Here is a 23,739-nt window from a genome sequence, read left to right on the forward strand (position 1 = left end):
AACATGCAGAGGTGCACCCTTTAGGTCACAAATAGCTGATTTCAACTAAAAGGAGGCTACTTCTGAACTTTTGATCCACTGAGCTCTATTACATTTAGACAGGAGCAATATCAGAGGTACTCATGACATAATGCGAGCATTTCTTCACTGAACTGCATTGTTTCATCAAGAGTTTCATAATGTCCCAACTAGTTTCTTTATGTGGGTAAAATATCATCTCCTTATAAAAATCCACAGTTGTGAAGAAATGTCAAAACAGTTCCAAGTTTTTCCTGTTTTTTTGCAAAACAGCAAGTGGGCATATAAATTCATTTATCTAGCCGTTTCCTAGCTAAAACAAAACAAAAACAGCAGCAATTCTCCAAAACAGCAAACAGGGATTCATTTGGCGATGTCAGCAGCCTTTCAACCTGAGAGATTTTGGGCGTACACAGAGACCCTGTCTGCTGAACTATAGACCTTCATAATGCACTGTTCTGGTTCTGTTCTTTATTGCATGATTTGCTAGTTTTCTGTAACGGATTGACATCATGCTGCCCCTTTTAGAGTCTTTTCCCAAAATAATTCACAGTTAAAATGTGTGCTTCTAAACTTAGATGTTTCTTCAATATATTTGCTGAAATAATTTATTACACATTGTTCTCATTTTGGCTGGAAGGAGGGTCAAACCCTCACTCCACCCATTTCAACATTCCAGGTTTGAAGTCACCAGAATTCCTGTTGTGCACCTCTGAATGCTTTTGAACTTAATTGGCTTCTTGGAGAATTATAAGTATAATGATATATCTGCTGTCAGCACAGAATACTTCTCTGGGCATTCCACTTCTTGGTTTAACTCCCCCTTTTCTCCCCATGGTATTGCCCACGGAATCCCCCTTTTCTCCCCATGGTATTGCCCACGGAAATCAATCATTCAGTAATGTAAGTAGGTGAATGAACAGATTGCTAAAACCTTGAGGTTCTATTTTAATTGGTTTGTTTTGCTGCTTTGAATAACCAAGCATGATTAATGGCTAATTGCTACGATCACTTCATCTATTGACTTATACTTTGAAGTGGCCTTCCATGTGTGGAACGTGATGCAATTGCTTCCAGGCTCCATTTGAAAAAAGGCCCAGTTTGCCACATGCTAGCTGTGATTGTGACAGATCCTGTACATAAAATTGAACGCATTGTGCAACCGTGATGAAGAAATAAATTCTTATCTCTATAGATTTTGTATAGGCCTTTCCTCAGAAGTGGCTTTTTCCGAGATAATACAATATGAAATCAGTCAGACACACACGTCAAGTACAATGTGTGATGCATTAACATAACCAGAGAAAAATACTCTTCTTCATACACAGCATTACAATTATTAGAAATATGCTTCTTGTATTCATTTAATTATGTTGGCATCTAATGAACTATGCATAAGGGCCACCACTTTTGGTGGATTTGGCTAGTCTGTAAACAACCCATGTATTCCAAGACAGGGATGAGATAGAGCAGGGGTCTGCAAACTTGGCTCTTTTAAGACTTGTGGACTTCAACTCCCAGAGTTGGGAGCTTTGGGAGTTGAAGTCCACAAGTCTTAAAAGAGCCAAGTTTGCAGACCCCTGAGATAAAGGAAAGGTAAGGAGAAAAAATCAAGGTGCATTGGCATCCTTTTATTCCTACTATTTTGATATACAGGTAGTCCTCAAATTACAACCACAGGTGAAATTTCTGTTGCTAAGTGAGACAGTTGTAAAATAGATTTTCCCCTATTTTACGATCTTTCTTGCCACAGTTGTTAAGTGAATCACTGCAGTTGTTAAGTTAGCAACATGGTTGCAAACTGGATCTGGCTTCCCCTTCGACTTTGTTTGTGAGAAGGTCACGAAAGGTGATCACATGACCCCAGGACACCGCAATCATCATAAATATGAGCCAGTTGCCAAGTGTCCATGGAGGGCTACAAAAATCATAAGTGTGAAAAATGGTCATAAATCGCCTTTTTCAATGCCGTTACAACTTTGAACAACCACTGAACGAAAGATTGTAAGTCAAGAACTACCTGTACTTCACCTGCTGGCTAGCTGGGTCTTTACATGATTTGACTGCAACCAAGCTGCACTAGCGGGATTCAAGATACTATACACCGCTCAAGATTGCAGAAGGTTGTTTCACTGTGTTCATTGGTATGTCTGCCCTGAATTCACAATGGATTGTGTGAGTTTTCTGTGTACATAGGAGCTGAATATTGGACTCAGGCAAGATGGAGCTTGATCTCTTCTTTGTGTACACATGAAGGCCTTCACAAAAACCATATGATGGATCATGCCAAAACTTCTTTTTAAAAAAATCTAGTTTCTATAAGATGTTAATGGATGCAGCTGATTTTAGATATTGCTTTCCTGGACTGTGGTGCTGAAGCTATTTCTCACAGTACAGTAGACAAGAAAAGCATATTTCAATCTGTTGTTCCTTCCTATTAATTTTGCTGGAGTTAATAGAAATATTAAACCAGATCCACTCCATTAAGTTATCACTGTAATTGCAATAGGCACAGTTTGTAGCTTTTTCCTTGTAAGTTTCATAAATGTCTGCATTACAATCAGTATGCATAATTTCATATACTTATTTTCCACCTCTAGTATATACATTTTAAATAAGCAGTAGGTTAAATAATAGGAAAAAATATTTTTGACAATAACATTCCATAGAGAAAGCAATAACTGAGCTGCTGTCCATTTTCCACAGATGTCTCCAAAAGGGGGGCTTTAGTCAATCTCTGACAGACCTAGATTCTGAAGGAAGCCCTTCCGATTTCCTCCACTCTCCCAGCCGCTTCTTGAACCATTCCTAGAGAAACAAAGAAATGTTGCTCAATGAGTAGAGAGGACAGTGGGCTACAGGTAACCCTCAACTTACAACCACAATTGAACCCTACATTCCTGCTGCTAAGCAAGACATTTGTTAAGGAGTTTTGCCCCATTTTATGACCTTTCTTGCCTCAGTTGTTAAGTGAATCACTGCAATTGTTAAGTTAGTAACCCGGTTATTAAGTGAATCTGGTTTCCCCATTGACTTTGCTTGTCAGAAGGTCACGAAAGGTGATCACATGACCCTTGGACACAGCAACAGTCATAAATATGAACCAGTTGCCAAGCATCTGAATTTTGACCACATGATTATGCGGATGCTGGAAAAGTCGTAACTGTGAAAAACGGTCATAAGTCACTTTTTTCAGTGCTGTTGTAACTTTGAATGGTCCCTAAATGAATGGTTGTAAGTGGAGGTATCAGCCCTGAAGTTGGCCTGACTGAGGCTATTTTGAGACTTCAGCACTGACACACTGGAGAAGGGTGGGGGGAATAGAGATAGTTGGGGTGTTGTAGCCAAAACGAAATACTTCCTCTTGGGAACCAAGGACATTGCTGCAGGTGTTCGGAAGGAGGGGACTGGAGTCACCTAGCAACTGGACAGTATCCTGATTGGACCATGTGAAAAACCTTCACTTTTAATTAGGTGAAAACTATGGGAATAGTCAGAGTCGGTTTTCCCCAGCCTGTGCCAATATGACATACCCAATAAAATTATTCTTTGAGGAATCTACGTGCCTCAGAGTTTTGCTTGCTGTGGGTATGTTACTTGGAACCCTGGCAGGAGGACTACCTGTACTGGGCAAAAGACAATGAGAGTTTGGCAGGCAATGGTAAAATGAGTGGTGAGCTACAGAGAGTTTAGGTTTGAAAGGAGAAAAAAGAGAATGGCCATTCCATCTGGGAAAATATAGGTATGGAATGGACATTATTATTTTGACCTATTAAGTAAAAGAAGAAAAGTTTTGAATCCCTACTAAAAAAAGGGGGAGGAAACTTTCAGTCAAAGAGAAAAATGCTTCTTCAGTCCATTCCCTCTTGTTTGTTTTGTTTATTGAGGGAGGATCAGGGGTAAAATGCTCCCGGTTCAGACTGAATCGCCTGATCCGGTAGCGATGGCGGTGGGTGGTTGGGAGAACCGGTAGCAAAAATCCCTGCCCCCACTTCCCCCTGCATGCCCAGCTGAGCCGTGCGATCATCAGAGGTTTTTTTTTACTTTCAAAATCATTTTTTCTTCCGCCGAAAAAATGCTTTTAAAAGTTAAAAAAAAAAGCCTCTGATGATCACGCAGCTCAGCTGGGATTGTCAGAACCTTTTCAAAGCATTTTTCCTACAAGCTCTTCGGCTGAAGAGGCTGTAAAAAAAAAATGCTTTTAAAAGGTTCCTCTGGCAATCCCAGCTGAGTTGCCTGATTGTCAGAGGCTTTTAAAAGCATTTTTACAACCTTTTCGGCCGAAGAGGTTGTAGAAAAAATGCTTTTAAAAGTAAAAAAAAAAAAAGCTGGCCACACCCACCCAGTCACATTCCCCACCACCACACCACGCCCACAGAACCAGTAGTAAGAAATTTTACATTTCACCCCCGGGGAGGATGAATTAGTTTTTTAAAAACACCAAGAAGACTAGATCTCTTATCTGTAGCCAAATGTGCTGTGATTCATTCTACTACCTCAATAGCATTCTACCACTTCATTCCTGATAACTGTTGGAACAGGAGAGTCAAATGGCATAAAGGGTTGGTCCCAGCATAAACATCCCACAGAGAGGTGGTCTCCTTCCATCAGTAAAAAGATTCTGATTCCACAGAGGGGATTATAGGCTGATTCTCATTCCCCTCCCATATGTTCTAAAACAGGGGTCTCCAACCTTGGCAACTTTAAGCCTGGAGGACTTCAACTCCCAGAATTCAGACTTCAACTGGGGAATTTTGGGAGTTGAAGTCCACCAGGCTTAAACTTGTCAAGGTTGGAGACCCCTGTTCTAGAAGGTGAGGCACCCTTTAGCCGTAGCAAATGCTTGGGGGAGACGAGAAGGAATAATTTATTGGGAAGTGGTACATGGGAGAAAGGTGGTCCAGAAATGAATGGATCACCTCAAGATGCAAATGATTGAATTTGAAGTTAAAGACGTGGCTACTCACTAGAACCTCTTCTACTGATAGTCCTGCCTCAGCAGCGATGAGGTCAAGGGTGGCACGATCAGGATTCTTGCTGATTCTGGTGAAGTTGTACTCCAAAATCTCCACCTGGTCTTCTCTGATAGCCTTTTCCGTGGACATTTTCGCTTTGTACACGTTGTGTAGCCAGCAGAGAGCTAGGAAGGCATGTCAACACAAAGAATTAGATTCTGTGCAGAAGTTACTATTTGCCTGACCCCTTTGATTCAATCACAACAACTATTCTTGCCAAAAGTTCCATTTGCATTTTAAATACACACTCATCCCACTACCGTTTCTGTGCAGCGCACTAAGATTTATTAGCAACTAAGAAGCAGTTTGATGTAGTGATTAAGGCATAAGACCAGAAACCGGGTGATGTGAGTTCTAGTCCCACCTTAAATACAAAGCCAGCTGGGTGATCTTAGGTTAGTTTCTCTCTCTCAGCCCTAGGAAAGCAGGCAAAAGTAAACTACTTATGAAAATCTAGTTAAAAAACCACAGGGACTTGTCATCAAAAACTGACACCGAGGCATCAAATAAGAGAGTTTTCTTTTGACAATAGTCAAATGTGAACCCTGACAAGCTACACATTGTGAAATGCAATGCATCATTTTATGCCAATGATCAAATGCAGTGAACTGCTAAATAAGATTGCATGTCTGTCATATTCTGAAATACAGTCAAAAGCTAATTAGTTTTAGGTGCCATCTATCAAATGCTACCATATTCAATTCTCAAAAGCTACATGTTGAAAATAGGCACAACTCAGTGCAAACAGTAACATTAATGCTTTGTGAATATTTATAATATAATGAGTTTTCAGTACCATGTACCTAACAGTTATATTTTCTTAAATTCAAATGTTACTTTTTGAAAAAGTATGTACTGCACATAGCAAAATAATTAAAACTAAGCTTCTCTCTCTCCCCCATACTATCTGTCGGTCACATCAGTCTGTCTATGAGAACAGACAGCCAAATTAAAAAGAAATAGAATAATAATAAAAAACCCTAAATACTAAGTAGTTGGGAAAGGAGATTTCTCAGATCAAAGAAAAAAAGCTTGTCTGTTGTTGAGAGAAATGTAGAAAATGTTGAGTTGTTACAGCTTGGAAAGTACAGTTCAGAATGACCAAAGGAAAGCACAGTCAATAGAGTTGAACAATTTGAATTTCCTTATATTTTCTTCTTGGTTGGTGCTGTTCAGATATCTTAACTTATGACTAATAAGCATATAGTAAACCTTTGTTCATAAATACATCCATGATTCCTTAAGCTATATCTGAGCTCTCGAATTGGAAAGCATGATGCTAGAGGAGTTTGCTATTGGCTCTCCATAAAGCTACACCAAAAAGGTCTATTAAATGCATATCCAAACATAGAGCATAAAATAACAGAGTAGGAAGGGAGCTTGGAAGTCATCTAGCCCAACTCGCGAGCTCAAGCAGGAGACCGTATATAATTTCAGACAAGTGGCTGTCCAGTCCTGGACATAAACTGTTTCAACTACTACCCTCAAAACGACGCTATAGAGCACTGCACACCAGAACAACTAGACACAAGAACAGTTTTTCCCCGAAGGCCATCACTCTGCTAAACAAATAATTCCATCAACACTGTCAAACTATTTACTGAATCTGCACTACTATTAATCTTCTCATAGTTCCCATCACCAATCTCTTTCCATTTATGACTGTATGACTATAACTTGTTGCTGGCAATTCTTATGCTTTATATTGATATATTGACCATCAATTGTGTTGTAAATGTTGTACCTTGATGAAAGTATCCTTCCCGTGCCATGCCCACCAAGCCACGCCCACAGAACCGGTAGTAAAAAAAATTGAATCCCACCACTGATGCATACCCTCTAAACTGAAAGCTCTGATAAGTAGAGATGGGCATCTGTTGGGGGGGGGTCTCAAAAAAAGTGGCTGGTATGCAAATGAAGCTGTGGGTGCCCCATCACTGGAGGCTTTTAGAATAGAATAGAATAGAATAGAATAGAATAGAATAGAATAGAATAGAATAGAATAGAATAGAATAGAATTTTTCTCCATGCCCTCCCCACTCCAGTGGAAGGTTACCGCAAAATTCCCATTTCTTCCAAATCAGCTGGGACTCGGGAAGCAGAGAATAGATGGGGGCAGAGCCAGTCAATGATGGTATTTACTGGTTCTCCGAACTACTCAAAATTTCCGCTACCGGTTCTCCAGAACTGGTGAGAACCTGCTGAAACTCACCTCTGGTATGCATTCAAAAATAAAGAAGGAAGTAAAGTCTACCATTTGGAAAGGGGAGAACCTTTTGCTTTGCATTAGAAGCATTGCCTGTGACCGAATTAGACATGCTACTAACATTAGCATAATCTTCCAGGAGGAGAAGTCAATTCTTGTTATATGGATGGGTTAATTATATCCAACCAAACTAAAAATACTTGCTTTTGGTGGGAAAGTAATATACTCTAGTTTTTTGTATCATGCTCAGCATGGTTAAATACCAGATTTCAAAGGAAATTCACTTTTTTCATACTGAACTTAGCCAACAGTCTCTGCTTATAAACAGCAGTTGCGAAATAAAAGACTGTAGAAGTGGTAAAAATGTTCAATGTTTGCAGTTGTTGGCTCTCTCTCTTCCTCAATACGTACTCCTCAAAAGTGGTTATAAAGGGCTATTGTATTGTAATACATTTACAATATTTATTGTAAAAAATATTGTGTTTCAGACCCAGCAAAAGTACACTGCAGAAATGCAAAGAAACTTTCAGAGAGAATAAGCCACAAAAAGAAATCAATGATTTCTGCTGTCTCCATCTAAATTACCAGATCGAATTTAACTTGGCAATATCCAACCTTTTGCAGAAAGATGATGATGAAAATAACCCTGTGGAAACTTTTTGGTGAAAAGGGACTTGACATCCCCCAGGAAAAATAGTAAAATATGTGGCATCAGATCATCACACAAATGTCACAACTTATATACTTGCATGAGAAGTCAAGAAGCAAAGACTTAAGTGTGACATTTGAATGATGACAAGACCTTGCATATGATCTGATTTTAGCAACAGGGTTTATTATGGATGCCACTGACCTGAGCCCTCAATATATGTGCACCTTGTGGTATATATTTTATGAGCATCTTGTGCTCATAAAAATGTTGGCATTATTGCATGTGAAGTGATCTACCTGGTTTACATCTCATTTGAAATGTGGGATGTCCCAAGTGAGGGACATAGCTGAGCTCTGACTTCTTTTATTTATTTTATTTTATTTATTTATTTTGTCACAACATCATACAAAAAGATTATATATTATATAAACATATATATGAGTAAATATTAGGAGGTATAAGCATATATATATATATATATATAGGAAGAAGAAAAGAAAAACAATAGACAGGAATGGTAGGCACGTTTGTGCGCTTATGCACGCCCCTTATGGGCCTCTTAGGAATGGGGTGAGGTCAATAGTAGAAAGTTTTTGGTTAAAGCTTTTAGGATTATGGGAAGAGACCACAGAGTCAGGTAAAGTATTCCAAGCACTGATGATTCTGTTACAGAAGTCATATTTTGGCAATCTAGATTAAAGCGGTTGACATTAAGTTTAAATCTATTGGTTGCTCTTGTGTTATTGCAATTAAAGCTGAAGTAGTCTTTAACAGGAAGGACATTACAATAGATGATTCTGTGAGTTAAGCTTAGGTCTTGTCGAAGGCGACGGAGTTCCAAGTTTTCTAAGCCTAGGATTTCAAGTCTGGTGGGATAAGGTATTTTGTTGTTTTCAGAGGAATGGAGAACTCTTCTTGTAAAATATTTCTGGACACGTTCAATTGTATTGATGTCAGAAATGTGGTGAGGGTTCCAAACAGGTGAGCTGTATTCTAGAATTGGTCTAGCAAATGTTTTATATGCTCTGGTTAGTAGTGTAGTGTTTTCTTCTGCCAAATTTAGAGCGGGGCTGCACTCTAACTAGCATAGATACATTTTGCAAATGTATTACAATTTGCAATACGATTACAAATGTTGGGTGCCATAGAAGGAGTATAGATAATGGTTCTTCCTGGTTCTATCAAACCTGTTGATTCCCCTTGCCTGAATGCTTTTGAGCAGAGATGGGACAGCAGGGGCATACAAAGCATTTTCAGTTCAAAACATTTCAATTTGAAGCAGCACATTTCAAACCCGTTTTGAGTTTGGAAGAAATATTCTGGTTTTATTGGAAATGTTTAGCAAAGTTCTAACCGTTCTGAGAATATTCTGAGTTTGAAACAGCCTCATTTCCATTTGGACCACCCATTCCAAATTTAAGACAATAGCTTTTTGCTGGACGCTAAACTTTATAAAAGTTGAAACATAGTAAGGTTGCAGAAGGCTGTTTCAAACCCAAAGCAACCATTTCATTTTTTAAAGAATTGCACACCTAAAATCTCTGTTAGGGAAATTTTAACTGGGATTACAAAAGGAGGCTGGTGGCTGGATTTCCAACTGATCCTGTGTCACTTTCCAATATAATACCCAACACCAAAGCCATATGGATTATATCCATATACACATAGTCCTGAATCATACATATCTGAACACAAGTAACTCATTTTCCTAGATGTGAGAAACACACTGAATCAGAAATAATCCCCAGTGGCTGGATTTGCATAACATACGAGTTTACAAATTGGTGTTTGTGATGGCAGTGATAATAGTGTCTTGTGCAAATCTGGTTTAGTCAACAGGCACCTTCTAGTCTAAAATACCTCAAGCAGCAAATGTCTGTGCCTGCCCTTCTTTAAAATGCAGCAAAGTAAAGCAACTTTATTTGGAGTCTTCCGCCTGAAATTGTTATTGTACTTGTTTTTAACCGATTCTTCTATCAGAAGAAATATATACTTCTTTTAAAAACCATTGGAGGAGGAAAAGTGCCAGCTGGTAAGCTTTGGCTCTCCCCAGCCACCCGCTCATGCTTCACTTTATATAGTGTTATTCATTTATTGTAGCAATCTACCTGCCCAGGAAGGAGATTGGCCATCCAGGAGCCCATCTGTATTAGTAGGTGGGAATGACCTTAGTGGACAGGAGGGAAAGATGCAGACCGGACAACCAACATGTAAAAGATATCTCAGCCCACAGAAGGAGGGAAGGTGCTGGAAGCATCTCAGAAGGGACCCTCCCTAGTTTTTTGAAGAATAAAAGGAAAGGAGGGGAGAAATAGAATTAAAAAAAAATGAGCTAGTACTCCTAGTTGTGTTTTTTGTCTGGACTGCCTTGCAAGGATAACAACATCAATGCATTTTGACATTATTATGCATTCTAAATATAATTTTCTATCACCATAAGAGTTTATCACTATACAAACACCTATAACTCCTTTTTCCCTTGTGTCATCACTCTGCTGAATACCTAATTACCCCAGTACTGTCTTATATATAAGGATGTTTATCCATGTTGTATGGCTGTATTACTATTACTTTTCATCTTTTCTACTACTATCTTCTTATGTTGGCATCTTATGATTATATTACTTTATTGTTTTATGTACACTGAGAGCTCATGCACAGAGACAAATTCCTTGTCTCTTGGCCAATAAAGAATTCTATTCTATTCTATTCTATTCTATTCTATTCTATTCTATTCTATTCTATTCTATTCTATTCTATTCTATTCTACAGGATAGATATTCTACAGTCTAGCCCAGCCCAGCCCTAGCTAAAATTTGTTATACTGTCTGTAAAGGTAGGCTTTGATCACTTCTTGATTTCACCATGAAATGTAATATATTATCATGCCTTGTTCTGTTCAATTTGGCTTTATTTTACTGATTAATTTTTGTGCTGGTCTATGACCCTAATAAATATTTAATCGAATTGACAATGTTTTTAGAAGCTTTTAAGCTATTTGGATTTTTAAACTACTTGGAGCCGATTTGACTAAAGGAACCTTTTCCTAAGAATAATGTCTGTTAGGTTAACCCTTTCCTTCCTCTTCCTTCTTCCACCACCAATACTAAACAGATATACAATAGCATTCCCACTTGAAGAAGTAGTAGGGAAACTGGGATGTGGCCATGGATGTGGCTCTAAGGAAACTTATAGCCAAAGTAAATCTGATGATTTTTGCATTTAAGATACAAAACCAAATATTGCAGTTTTAAAATATTCAAATACTATAGCTATGCTGACCTTAAAGCAAGCTTGATGGTACCTTAGTGTTTTGCCTTTAGTGAAGCCCAAAACTGTTAGAAGCTATTATTTGCACTTGGAGAGATGCCCTCCCCTTACAAAGACCGAAACAAGGTTTTTTCCCAAGACTTCAAGGAAACAGATACATTCCCCACTCCTTGTGGCTCCTCTCTTGGTGGTATTTGCAATTAAAACAAAAAAACAAAACAAAAGTGTACATCAAAGACAAAGACAATTGAATGCAAAGTCCATTTTAGCTTCCATCTGCAGCGACTCTGTTTTCAAGCAAAGACCAATCAAAATGCTGAAGGTCTTACATAATGTTTTGCTGGTTTCTGAGTCCCAGCCAATGATCGTCAACTCCCTGTCACGGAAACCAGTTGCCTTGGCACTCCTGAGGATGGAGGGGGAAAGTACACAAGGCCCATTCACCAGATGCTCTTTTGGGGTTGTTCTGTCCCAGTTTTGAATAGAAACATAATCCTAGACCAAGTTCATCTTGTCTTTGAGGGAACACAGCTTTGTGACTTGCTCTTGTTTGCTTTGTTGGCAGCCTTTCTGTCCTGGGTAAAGAATGGGTGCTTTACAATACCAACAACAACACCCCACATCCCCACTTAAGGATATGACTAGGCCAAGTTGGGCTCTGCATATTAATTTGTTGAGTGAGAAAGAACCCTGGAAATGATCAAGACTCCTTCTCATAAATTCAGCTCATAGATCTGCTTAGTTGACAGGGAAAGACAGGGAAATATGTGGAGAGTGAAGCAGCCTGTTTTTAGTGTTACTATTATAATGTAGGACTATCAATTCTGGGTTACAAAAACCCTGAGTTTGGCAGCAAAGGGTTAGGATTTCTGTATCTTTTGGCTAACTTCTAGAAACCATTCTGATTTTTTCTGATTCTGATTTTTGTAGCCCAGATCTGGTAGTCCTATTATTATGTATTATTTGTGGGCCAAGACAAAACCAATCAACCATAAAAATCCTTGTGTCCCAAGGGGGCCACATCTGCAATGAAATACTGTTCCTCCAGGCAATGCTAGACGGGATTATTAGTGATCCAGCATTAGATTGGATTACTAGCTTTAGACCGGAATACTAGTGATAATATTTACACCTGTGGTAATAATCTTCCCATGTTTATAACAATGCTGATTTGATGGAAAATTCAAGAAAATATAATTGAAATAAAAGGAAAAATAAAAATATATTTATATTTAGCAGCATATAGCTGACAGTGGTTGATATCTGCTTAGCTATATGCTACTAAATATTCTGCTAAGCAAAATCAAAATTGGCCAAAATTGAGATGGGAGACAATGACAACATCCAGAACTGTAGGTGACAATGGGTCATCAAAAGATACCCAGTAGACAGCAGTGGCAAACCATTTCTGTCTCGTTACCAAGGAACCCATGTCAATGTGTCCACATATCTCGATGAGCACATATTTCTGTGAGTCAAGCTTGTCTTGAAAAAGTCTTGACTTTTATAGATATAGAATTCTGGAACAATAGATCGGAAAGCCTAAAGAACTCCTTTCCTCCTTTCCAGTCACCCTCTTTTGAAATTCCTCTTCATTTGACATTGTGGCTTTTAATTTTGTGGCCTATACTTGAATGTAACACATGGTACCTAACTTGTCCTAAATTATTTTTTCCTTTTCGAAGTGATTGGAGAGAGTAATGGGACAAAGCAGAGAGAAGAGGGCTGAACAACGGTGGTCCAGTTCTCTTATTGGGGAAAATAATTGAGGAGATGGAAGGCCTATATCCAGGGGTGGGCTGTTGGGGGTTCGCAGGGATTTGGGAGACCCTTTAGCTAAGATTCTGTGCAGTTCGGAGAACCTCTAAATCCCACTCCTGGCTGGCCCCACCCACCCCACCCCACCTCTCCCAGGAGTCCCCATGTGGCCTGTTTTGGATGCAGGTAAATGCAGGGGGCATGTGGAGGCTAACGCTTGGAACTCACTACCTGACTCTATAGTCTCTACTCAAAACCCCAAAATCTTCAACCAAAAACTTTCTACTATTGACCTCACCCCATTCCTAAGAGGACTATAAGGGGCGTGCATAAGAGCACAAAAGTGCCTACCGTTCCTGTCCTATTGTTCCCTTCATTATAGTATTATATGCATACTTTTACTTATACTTTTACTTATATATACTTTTTTCTCTCATGATGGTTATTATGTTGATGATTGTATATACTGTTGTGACAAAATGAAATAAAAAAAAATGGGCCTACTGGAAGTTTGTGAAGGCCAGAAATGGGCCCAGAGGCCCATCTGGAGCCTGGGGAGGCCATTTTTGCCTTCCCAGAGGCTCGAGGAAAGCCTCCAGAGCCCGGGGAAGGCAAAAATGCACCCTACCCCTCACCATGGTGCAGGAGGCCAACTAGGCCACACCCACCATGGTCATGCCCACCAAGCAACCAAACAGAGAACCTCTTGCTAAAATTTTTGAAGCCCACCCCTGCCTATATCTTCACAGTGTTTCAGAAGAAGAGGATTCCCTGCACCTATCATAGTGAGTTTAAGACCAAGATATACACTAGTATTAAGATGGAACTGATAACACTTGTGAATGGCCTCTGGTAGGTTCAGGATGGTGTGGTGTATCCATCCTGGCTGTACTTGATTTCTTAGCAGCTCTCAATGCCATCAGTCATGATATCCTTCTGGGATGGCTGAGGGGTTTGAAAAGAAAATGCCCTGCTGTCCAGAGGTACTCTTCCTTTCATGAATGCTGGTTGCAATTGGTGTTGGTAGTGGGATTTTTCAGGGATACCACTAAGCTCAAATCTCCTCACCTTTATTTAACATCTATATGAAATGCTAGATGAGGTCATCCATCAGCACGAGGTTAAGTACCAACCATATACTGATGATATTCAACTGTATCAGGGGTGAAATCCAGCAGATTCTGACAGGCTCTGGAGAATTGGTAGTGGAAATTTTGAGCAGTTCGGAGAACTGGCAAATACTACCTCTGGCTGGCCCCAGAGTGGGGTGGGAATGGAGATTTTGCAATATCTTTCCCTCAGGAGTGGGGAGGGAATGGGGATTTTGTAGTATCCTTCCCCTGCCACACCCAGAAAGCCACACCCACCAAGCCAAGCCAAGCCCACCAAGCCATGCCCACAAAACCAGTAGGGAAAAAAATTGGATTTCACTACTGAGCTGTATATCTCTGCCCTGAGCTTCCCAAAGGATGTGGGGTGTTTCCCAGAACCTAGAGGCCCATATGGGGAAGAATTGGCTTTATCTCTACCCTGACAAGGTTTTGGGGTACCCCATATGTACTGATTTGCCATCTTTAACTCTGGCCGGGGTGCACAAACTAGAGTTGTCCTGAAGTCACACTTCCTACCTGAAGAGTAGGTGTCAGTTTATGGTCAGGATGACTAATGCATATTTATATCTTGTGTGCCAGTTGTTCCCCTTCCTAGAATGGGGGCTCTTTTCATGATCATTCATGCCATACTCACCTCCTAATTGAATAACTGCAATGCCCTTTACATGGGGCTGCCCTTGAAGAACATTGAGAACCTGCAGCTGGTCCAAAACACAGCATGGGCAGTACTGGGTACACCACAGTATGGCTATATAACACCACTGCTGCATGTACTACATGCGCACACAGGAGGCCTCTGGGTGCAATTCAAGGTGCTGTCATCAACATTAAAGCCTTACATGGTATGGGACCAAGTGACTTGCAGAACTACCTATGCCAGAGGTGGGTTTCAGTAGGTTCTGACCAGTTCTGGAGAACCGGTAGCGGAAACTTTGAGGAGTTTGGAGAACCGGTAGTAAAAATTCTGACTGGACCCTCCCCCATCTATTCTCTGCCTCCCGAGTCCCAGCTGATCGGGAGGAAATGGGGATTTTGCAGTATCCTTCCCCGGGAGTGGGGAGGAAATGGGGATTTTGCAGTATCCTTCCCTGGGAGTGGGGAGGGAATGGAGATTTTACAGTATCCTTCCCCTGTCACATCCACCAAGCCATGCCATGCCCACCAAGCCACACCCACAGAATCGCTAGTAAAAAAACTTATCCCCTGTGGTTTCAGCCTATCCTACTTTATTTGGTAGAGTGGGCATGCTTTGGGTTCTCTCAGTGAAACTATGTTGCCTAGTGGGACCTCAGAAGCATGCCTTCTCTGTTATGGTGCCTTCCTTATGGAAGGGTCTCCTCTTGTTGGCCTTCAGGAAAGCAGTGAAGATATGGGTTATCATTCAGGCACTGGGGACAGGATGTTGGCACTGGCATGGAATGGTTGTAGATGAATGCAAGTTTTATTAAGGCCTCATATTGGTTTTTTTTAATAGTCTGTTTTTAATGTATTGTGTTTCTATTCTATTTGCCTCCCAGAGTTTCTTTTGGTAACGGGCAGCTATATAAATTTGTTTAATGAATAATCAAAATAATCAGTCCTATGAAAGTAACTCCAAGGAGGTTTCAGGAGAAACCAAAAGAGGAAAATGGGGATATTAAAATGCTTTGTGGGAAGGTAACAGCATTCCGTGCGCCTTTGGCGTTGAGTCATGCCGGCTACATGACTATGGCGACGTCTTCGGACAGCGCTGGCTCTTTGGCTTTGAAACGAAGATGAGCACCGCCCCCTAGAGCCAGGAACGACTAGCACATATGTGCGAGGGGAACCTTTACTTTTACCTTTATAGTAGGTTAAAGGAAGCTTGTTTTGATAATAAGCTTGTAACTGAGTAATTAGAACAGATCGAACTGCTGATAAAGGGATATCAACAATCTGGTTTTCTGCAACTCATCCTCATTTTCCAAGGTGTGATGCCCCCACAGGTGTTTACATGCTTAAAAGGTGGCTAGGAATGAACCAGGTGGAACCCCCATAGCTAAGCCTAGTGGGTGAGGATCTTGACTAGTAAACAGTTCATCCTGTAAACATGCATTTTTCCATTTGGGGAAAGAGGTGGAACATGGTACAGACAGTCCTTGACTTACAACCATTCATTTAGTGGCTGTTTGAAGTTACAACAGCACTGAAAAAAGTGACTTATGACTATTCTTCACCCTTATGACTGTTGCAGCATCCCCATGGTCGTGTGATCAAAATTTGGCAGCTGGGCCACTGACATGAATTTATGATGATTGCAGTGTTCCAGGATCACCTTCAAACAAAGCCAATGGGGAAGCCAAATTCACTTAACAACCGTGTTATTAACTTAACAACTGCAGTGATTCACTTAACAGCTGTGGCTAGAAAGGTTTTAAAATGCGGGAAAACTCACTTAACAACTCTTGCTGACCAACAGAAATTTTGGGCTCACTTGTGTTCGTAATTCAAGGACTACCTGTACTGCAGGAAACAATTGTTTAGATCAGGGGTCTCCAACCTTTCAGCCAGAGCACATGCTGGCTGAGGAATTCTGAGAGTTGAAGTCCACAAGTCGTAAAGTTGCCAAGGTTGGAGACCCCTGGTTTAGACGGCACAAAGCCTTCCTCCAGCGTGCAGCTGTCCTGCAGTTGCCTTACAGCTTATATGAGCAATATGAGTCTTGTTTGAGGATTCTTTAAGGGAAAAAAGCTCTGTTGGATTTCAAACAAAAACACATAACAACTGGTTTAAATGGTAACATTCTGTTCTGTTCAGGCGGCATAATATCTCTTCTAACTCTAGTGATAGACAGAGAGGTCATCCGATGAGACAGTATGAGGAGATATCTCTCCATCTCTCTTTGTCTATCTTCTCAAGTGCCCACATAGATACAAGTGTTTTGGAAAATGTGAAATTACTTCCTGAAAAGCAAGCAAATCTCTAAACCAATTACCTCTCACTACTGAAGGTCAACATTATCTAGACCAGGAAGTGATCTTTTTGTAGTAAACATTGGGGGGGAAATGAGCCCTTGAGCTTGAAGGGAAATGTAGGCAAGTTGGAAGGCTCTCATTGAAAATTTCCAGGCAATCATCCAGCTTTCCTGAAATAGGTGTTCAGTCAGAGGTGGGCTGCTGGAGGTTCACAGGTGTTCGGGAGAACCTCTAGCTAAGTTTCTGTGCAGTTCGGAAAACTCCCAAATCCCACTTCTGGCTAGGCCCGCCCACTCCACCCCACCCCTCCCAGGAGTCCCCATGTGGCCCATTTTGGATGCAGGTAAGTGCAGGTGTGTGCGGAGGCTCGGGGAGGGTGAAAAACAGGCCTACCAGAAGTTCGGGAAGGCCGGAAATGGGCCCATTTCTGGCCTCCAGAGGGCCTCTGGAGCCTGGGGATGGCAAAAAACAGGCATACCGGAAATTCAAGGAAAGCTTCTGGAGCCCAGAGAGGGCAAAAATGCCCCCCCTGCCACCATGGTGCAGGATGCTCAAGTGGCCACGCCCACCCAGCAATCAGGCAGAGAACCCCTTGGTAAAATTTTTGAAGCCCACCCCTGTGTACAGTACTATTATTTTTGCAACAGTTTGCAGAAAATAGCCTATGGGTGTAGGTGTTTGGGGGAGATGGCTTGGAACTAGCCATAGATTTCAGCCCTAAAAGTGCTCTACACTCTCAGTATACTCAGTAGGGTATAAACAGTATTATACATCAATTTCCCTCCCCACTAAGATGTTTCAGCCCTAGCAAAGCCATGGTTGCAAACAACAGTTATATCAGATTATGATAAAGGGAAAAGGAAGGGTGAGTATATCAGGAAAACTATATATAGTTCTCAGATATGCATGTTAGTGGCAACTCTGAAGAGCGCTTTGAAGCTGGATCTCCAACTACAATCAGCACCGGCTAGAGCTCCCTGATCTGGGCTGCCAAAATAATAATAATAATTATAATAATAATAATAATTATTATTATTATTATTATTTAATTTTTATACCGCTCTTCTCCCGAAGGACTCAAGGCGGTGCACAGCCAGATAAAAAACAACAATCCATGAATACAATACAAATAAAAACATTGCTAAAAAACTTATTAAATTTGGCCCCTAAATTTAAAATACATAAAATACATAAAAAATATGAACCATAAAACCCCATTTAAGATACAAATACTAATACTAATTTTATTAGTAATATTTTATTTTATTATTAATTTTATTATTAATTTTATTTTATTATTAATTTCAGGTTAATAACTAGGGAGTTGCCAGATTGTGTCTTCTGGAATTTTATAGGCCCAGTCTGGCCTCCTATCATATCTACCCAGCAAGGCAATTTTGAAATAAGACCTTGATTAACCTTAACCTTAACCTTAACCTTAACCTTAACCTTAACCTTAACCTTTTTTTTTTTTTTTTTGCATTTATATCCCGCCCTTCTCCGAAGACTCAGGGCGGCTTACACTATGTCAAGCAATAGTCTTCATCCATTTGTATACTATATACAAAGTCAACTTATTGCCCCCCAACAATCTGGGTCCTCATTTTACCTACCTTATAAAGGATGGAAGGCTGAGTCAACCTTGGGCCTGGTGGGACTTGAACCTGCAATATTGCAAGCAGTTGCTGTTAATAATAGGCTTAACCTTAACCTTAACCCTAACCCTAACCCTAACCCTAACCCTAACCCTAACTTCTACCCTTCAAAAAGACTTTGTATCCGATTGGTCTAAAACTTGGCAATTCCAAATCTCAACCAGCAAATGCTCAGTCTTACATATTGGAAAAAAGAACCCAAACACTAAGTACAAGCTTGATGGACATTACCTTACAGATGACCCCCACCCTGTTAAAGACCTTGGAGTTTACATATCAAATGATCTAAGTGCCAAAGCCCACTGCAACTACATAGCAAAAAAGGCTCTAAGAGTTGTAAACCTAATTTTGCGTAGCTTCTTTTCCAAAAACTCTACACTACTAACCAGACCATACAAAACATTTGCTAGACCTATTCTTGAATACAGCTCACCTGTCTGGAACCCACACCACATCTCTGACATTAATACAATTGAACGTGTCCAGAAATATTTTACAAGAAGAGTTCTCCGCTCCTCTGAAAACAACAAAATACCTTACACCACCAGACTTGAAATCCTGGGATTAGAAAACTTAGAACTCCGCCTACTCTGACAAGACCTGTGTTTAACACAGAGAATCATCTATTGCAATGTCCTTCCTGTTAAAGACTACTTCAGCTTCAATCGCAATAATGCAAGAGCAAACAATAGATTCAAACTTAATGTTGAATCTTGATTACAGAAAATATGATTTTTGTAACAGAATTGTTAACGCTTGGAACACACTGCCTGACTCTATGGTCTCTTCTCAAACTCCCAAAAGCTTTAACCAAAAAATATCTACCATTGACCTCACCCCATTCCTAAGAGGACTATAAGGGGCATGCATAAGAGCACAAAAGTGCCTACCGTTCCTGTTCTAATGTTTCCTTTCATTATATCAAATTAATACAATTATTACAAACTTTTGCTCATATATATGCTTATATGATATTTTGCTGATTTATGTTGATGCTTGTGTATACTGTTGTGACAAAAAAATAATAAAAAATATATATGAAGAATAGTTACAGGGATTAGGTAGGTCTTGTCTAATGAAAAGAAGGACTAGGGGTGACAAGACAGCAGTATTCCAATATCTCAGGGGCTGCCACAAAGAAGAAAGGGGTCAACCTATTCTCCAAAGCACGCGAAAACAGGACAATGCAATGGATGGAAACTAACCAAGGAGAGAAGTAACCTAAAACTAAGGAGAAATTTCCTGACAGTTGGGACAATTAATCAGTGGAACAACTTGCTTCCAAAAGTTGTCAGTGCTTCATCACTGGAGGTTTTTAAGAAGAGATTGGACAACCATTTGTCTGAAATGGTATAGGTAACCTGCCTGAGCAGGGGATTGAATTAGAAAAGCTCCAAGGTCCCCTCCAACTCTGTTATTCTGTATTCTGTTATTCTGAATCCTCTCAATTATATTCGCAGAAATCTCTGTATACTGCTCTGGGTGTGCCCTCCGTTTCCCTCAGTAACTCGCATCTTAAGTTTCACTTTTGGGTCACAGCTTGGAGAAGCTGCCCATGGGACAGGAATAAGAGCCTTCAACAAATATTGCTGGTCAAAGAACCCATTTGACTGGCGTGTATTTAGTCAGCTCCTGTTCAGCAGAAACAATGGGAGGACTCTAATTTCCCTAGGAAGCAAAACTGTCCTGAGATGCACTCTCTTTTCTTCTTCCCAGAATCAGAAATGGACCTGGGCATGCCTGAATAAGGCCACTTTCTCTAACACTTGCCCCCTTACAGCAATCATCACAATATTTCACTGTCAATGGATCAGGCTGTAACTCATTGCTTCAATTGCTATTCTTAGCCTCTGTTTATTTCTTGCTTTGTCACCCTTCGCCGAACAAACTTCTGGCCAGATTATCATTATGAGAAGCTTTACAGAAATCCATCCAATTTCTGCCATATTACTACTATGTGACATTTCTTACCGCACAATTTATGGGGGGATCCCTCTTTTCTTTAAGATAGCACCGATAAGGGTAGCAAAATCAGTTCTTTGTGCATGCTGAAGGTTTTGAATCACCTGCAATGTGGAGGTGCTTGCTTACTTAATGGCATTTGATGGTTGGTGGCTACTCATAAATAAAATGTGTGCCATGCCACAACTACATAGCTAGAAAAAGAAGTCTGAGTTTTGCAAGGAAACTTTTGGAAAGAAGTTTTGGTTGACAATCCTGCATTGTGGAAGGGATGGAGCAGGATTCATATGAGATTTAAGTTCCAACAATCTTACAATTATCCCTGTAGCGTACAGGATAAACTAGCCCTTTCAATAATATTCTAAAAATAAAAGACAATCATAACACAGCATCATCATTACTTTCATGTTGGAAAAATATAATTATAGTAATTAAAAATCCCTATGGCATTACCCTAGCTTGTTAACAAAAAAAGCCATCCAGAAGAACTGGAGGTCAGCAGAGTCAGGGCAAACTGTATCCCAACAAAAAAAGTATACCCAAAATGTAGGCCTTCAGATAATTCTGTCCATTTTCTTTCCTAACTCACCACCCATCTCAATGGATTCCTCATAAATGAACCCTTTTTAACTAATGATGTCACCAAGTTTACAGGTTCTTTTCTTCAAGATGAAGGGCTCCCCTGAAGTTACCAGGAAAATAGACAACAATAAATAAAATACTGGAACAACGTAATGTCAGATTTCTAATTTTACCACTCAAATATAACCGGTTGAAAACAAGACCCTTGACATTTTTGAATTAAAAATGGAAATCCCTATTTTGAAATGGACATTTCCTTCTTGAAGTGGGAATGCTCTGTTTGCCTTGCAAATATCAAAGGTACAAAATCGTCTAGTATATAAAATCACATTAATACCTGTCATGTCAACCCTAAAATACATTAGATGCTAAACACACACATGATGGAGCCAGCCCTACCCAAACCCTCACTTTCATAAAAACATCCACAGGTGTGTCCCATCCCTCTCCTTTTCTCTGCTCTTTGCTCTCCTTCCCAGCATTGCTTCACCCATTGTCAAAATTGAACTGGCAAAGATGTTAAAATAAAACCTGCATTGGTTTTCTTTTGGCTTTTACTATTCTGGGAGGCTTTATTTTAAAAGGGTCGACATCAGGCTTTGTTTTAAATGCCTGATATTGACTTTTTTAGTTTAAAAAAACCAACATCAGCAGCAAAAGTTGACAATCCCTGCTCTTAGAATACATGATTTGAAACCTTTAAACTTGGTTCCCTTCCTGGATCCTTCTGCATAAAGGTGCCCAAGCCTCACTGCATTGGAGAAGCAGGAGCAGAGACACTCTGGGTTCAAGTAATCAAGATCTGCTGTTCAGTCTGGTACTTACCCGGCCCTCAGGAGATCTTCTCTGGAAAATCAAGGTCCTCAATGAAGGTACCTAGAGAGGCAGGAAACTCAGACAGCACCTTTATCCCTAGATGTGTATGAGTGTGTATGAATGAGGGTGAGAGAGAGTGAGAGAGAGGGAAGAGAGAGAGAAAGTGTGTGTGTGACAGGCAGGTGTGTGTGTGTGACTTGAAAAACCTGCACCACAGACAGGCTGAAACTTAAAGCAGTTGCTTAGTCCCTTTCCCTGCTGGCAATTCAGGTTTGGCAGTCAGCTTGCATATGTTGGAAATATATATATATATATATCTCCAAATCGGTCTGTTGAACTGAGCTGCAGCTCCCTCGCTCTTTCCCCACAATGAAGCAGGCTTGCCTTGGAACGGATGAAAGAGCAAGCACAAAGGGGGGGGGGGGAAGCGGGGACAGATTTTGGGCTCCACTCCCCGAAAGCAGAGATGCTGCAATCCTTCCAAGGGTGTCTTGCTGCTGCTGAAATCCTTATCAGGAGTTGGACTTTTGCCACTGTCAGTGTCATCTTGCCAGTTGCCTCATGAAACCACAAGTCTCTTCCCTTTGGGGATGGAACGTTCGTTTGCCAAAGGCAGAGGGGAGGCACGTCTGTTGCAACTTCAACTCCAGATAGATGCAAAGGAACTCACTTAGTCCACACCCAGGATCTGAGCAGAGTTGTCGGAAGGGGTTTGCTCAGAATGGATGACGGCCCTTCTGTGTTGGGCAGGGGAAGGCCCATCTCCCGACTGGTCCCACTCCCCCAAAGCTGAGGAAGGTCAGGCAAGGTGGAAAGGAGAGCACTGGCTTCAATTTCACGTGGGATGGGATGGGACACAATTTAAAAGAGGCATTTTGATACAGAGTCTGAAGGCTTTGCTTAGACATCCGGAAACTCAGTTATTTTATTCCACAGTTTCTATCCCACACTTTCAAAAGTTGTCGCATGCCAGACATCAGCCCCTCTAACCTGGCACTCTGTGTCTTGCCTAGGAGAGTCCTTTAAGGCAGTGGTCACCAACCAGTGGACCACTGGTGGTCCGTGAGAAAATTTTGGTGGTCCGCAGAAAAATTATTTGCATTTTTTATATTGCACTAAATACTATTTATCTTTTTAAAAAATCATGTTAGTGGTCCGCAGGATTTAAAATTAGGAATTTAGTGGTCCCTGAGGTCCGAAAAGTTGGTGACCCCTGCTTTAAGGTTTGGGGCATGGAAGACCTCCATGGAGATAGTGAGCGTTTAATCTACACTTTCTGCCTGCAAACAAGAACTTTCCTACTGAGCTACAGCTTTTAGAGTTGAGAGTTTGGGCAGCTGAACAATGAATTATGTATCAGGAGGCCCAAAGATTATAGTCAATATATTCAAGCCACTTATTTCACTTAGAAAGTATTATTTAAAGGAATGGGGTTTTTTCCCCATTTATTTATCAGGGATAGGCTGAAATCCAGGACTTCAGGCTCAGGAGAATGGTCAAGATGATCTTTAAATGCCACAGAAGTTGTTTTTCCATATATTCCAATCAGTCAAGTGTTCTGCATTATTATAATATGGGAAGGGATGGCAATTATGATCAAATGGGCCTCACTATGTCACGGATGGACTTTCCCCGCCCCCAGGGTAGCAGAAATGAACCCCTTAGCCTCGGTTTTCTTCTAAAGAGTTGGTGCCTTTCTCTTTTCCAGTAGCAAACATTTCTGCATGTCGTTGAACTTTTGAAGGAACACAGAACATGCA

At 40.6% G+C, this 23,739-nt stretch overlaps 2 protein-coding genes across 2 annotated transcripts in view; one reads left to right on the forward strand and one right to left on the reverse strand.

Annotated features, from left to right (window-relative positions):
* The window catches only part of SPMAP2L (sperm microtubule associated protein 2 like), a 76,048-nt gene that overhangs the window by 45,073 nt on the left and 7,236 nt on the right, over positions 1-23,739 (forward strand). The gene's annotated exons all lie outside the window — the stretch shown is intronic.
* Positions 1,541-22,610, reverse strand: HOPX (HOP homeobox). The gene is made up of 3 exons (XM_058174249.1): positions 21,989-22,610; positions 4,986-5,158; positions 1,541-2,826 (listed from the first exon to the last, which is right to left on the reverse strand). The coding sequence occupies exons 2-3, from the start codon at positions 5,121-5,123 to the stop codon at positions 2,749-2,751; spliced, it is 216 nt and encodes a 71-aa protein (XP_058030232.1). The 5' UTR covers positions 5,124-5,158; positions 21,989-22,610; the 3' UTR covers positions 1,541-2,748.

The sequence above is a fragment of the Ahaetulla prasina genome, chromosome 2 (genome assembly GCF_028640845.1).
Source record: "Ahaetulla prasina isolate Xishuangbanna chromosome 2, ASM2864084v1, whole genome shotgun sequence".
Taxonomy (NCBI): Eukaryota; Metazoa; Chordata; class Lepidosauria; order Squamata; family Colubridae; genus Ahaetulla; species Ahaetulla prasina.

Coding starts and splice junctions, on each gene's coding strand:
- HOPX (XM_058174249.1), bottom strand. CDS start 5,123: ATGTCCACGGAAAAGGCTATCAGAGAAGACCAGGTGGAGATTTTGGAG. Junction 2,827..4,985: donor TATCAGTAGAAGAGGTTCTA/GTGAGTAGCCAC, acceptor TTGTTTCTCTAG/GAATGGTTCAAGAAGCGGCT.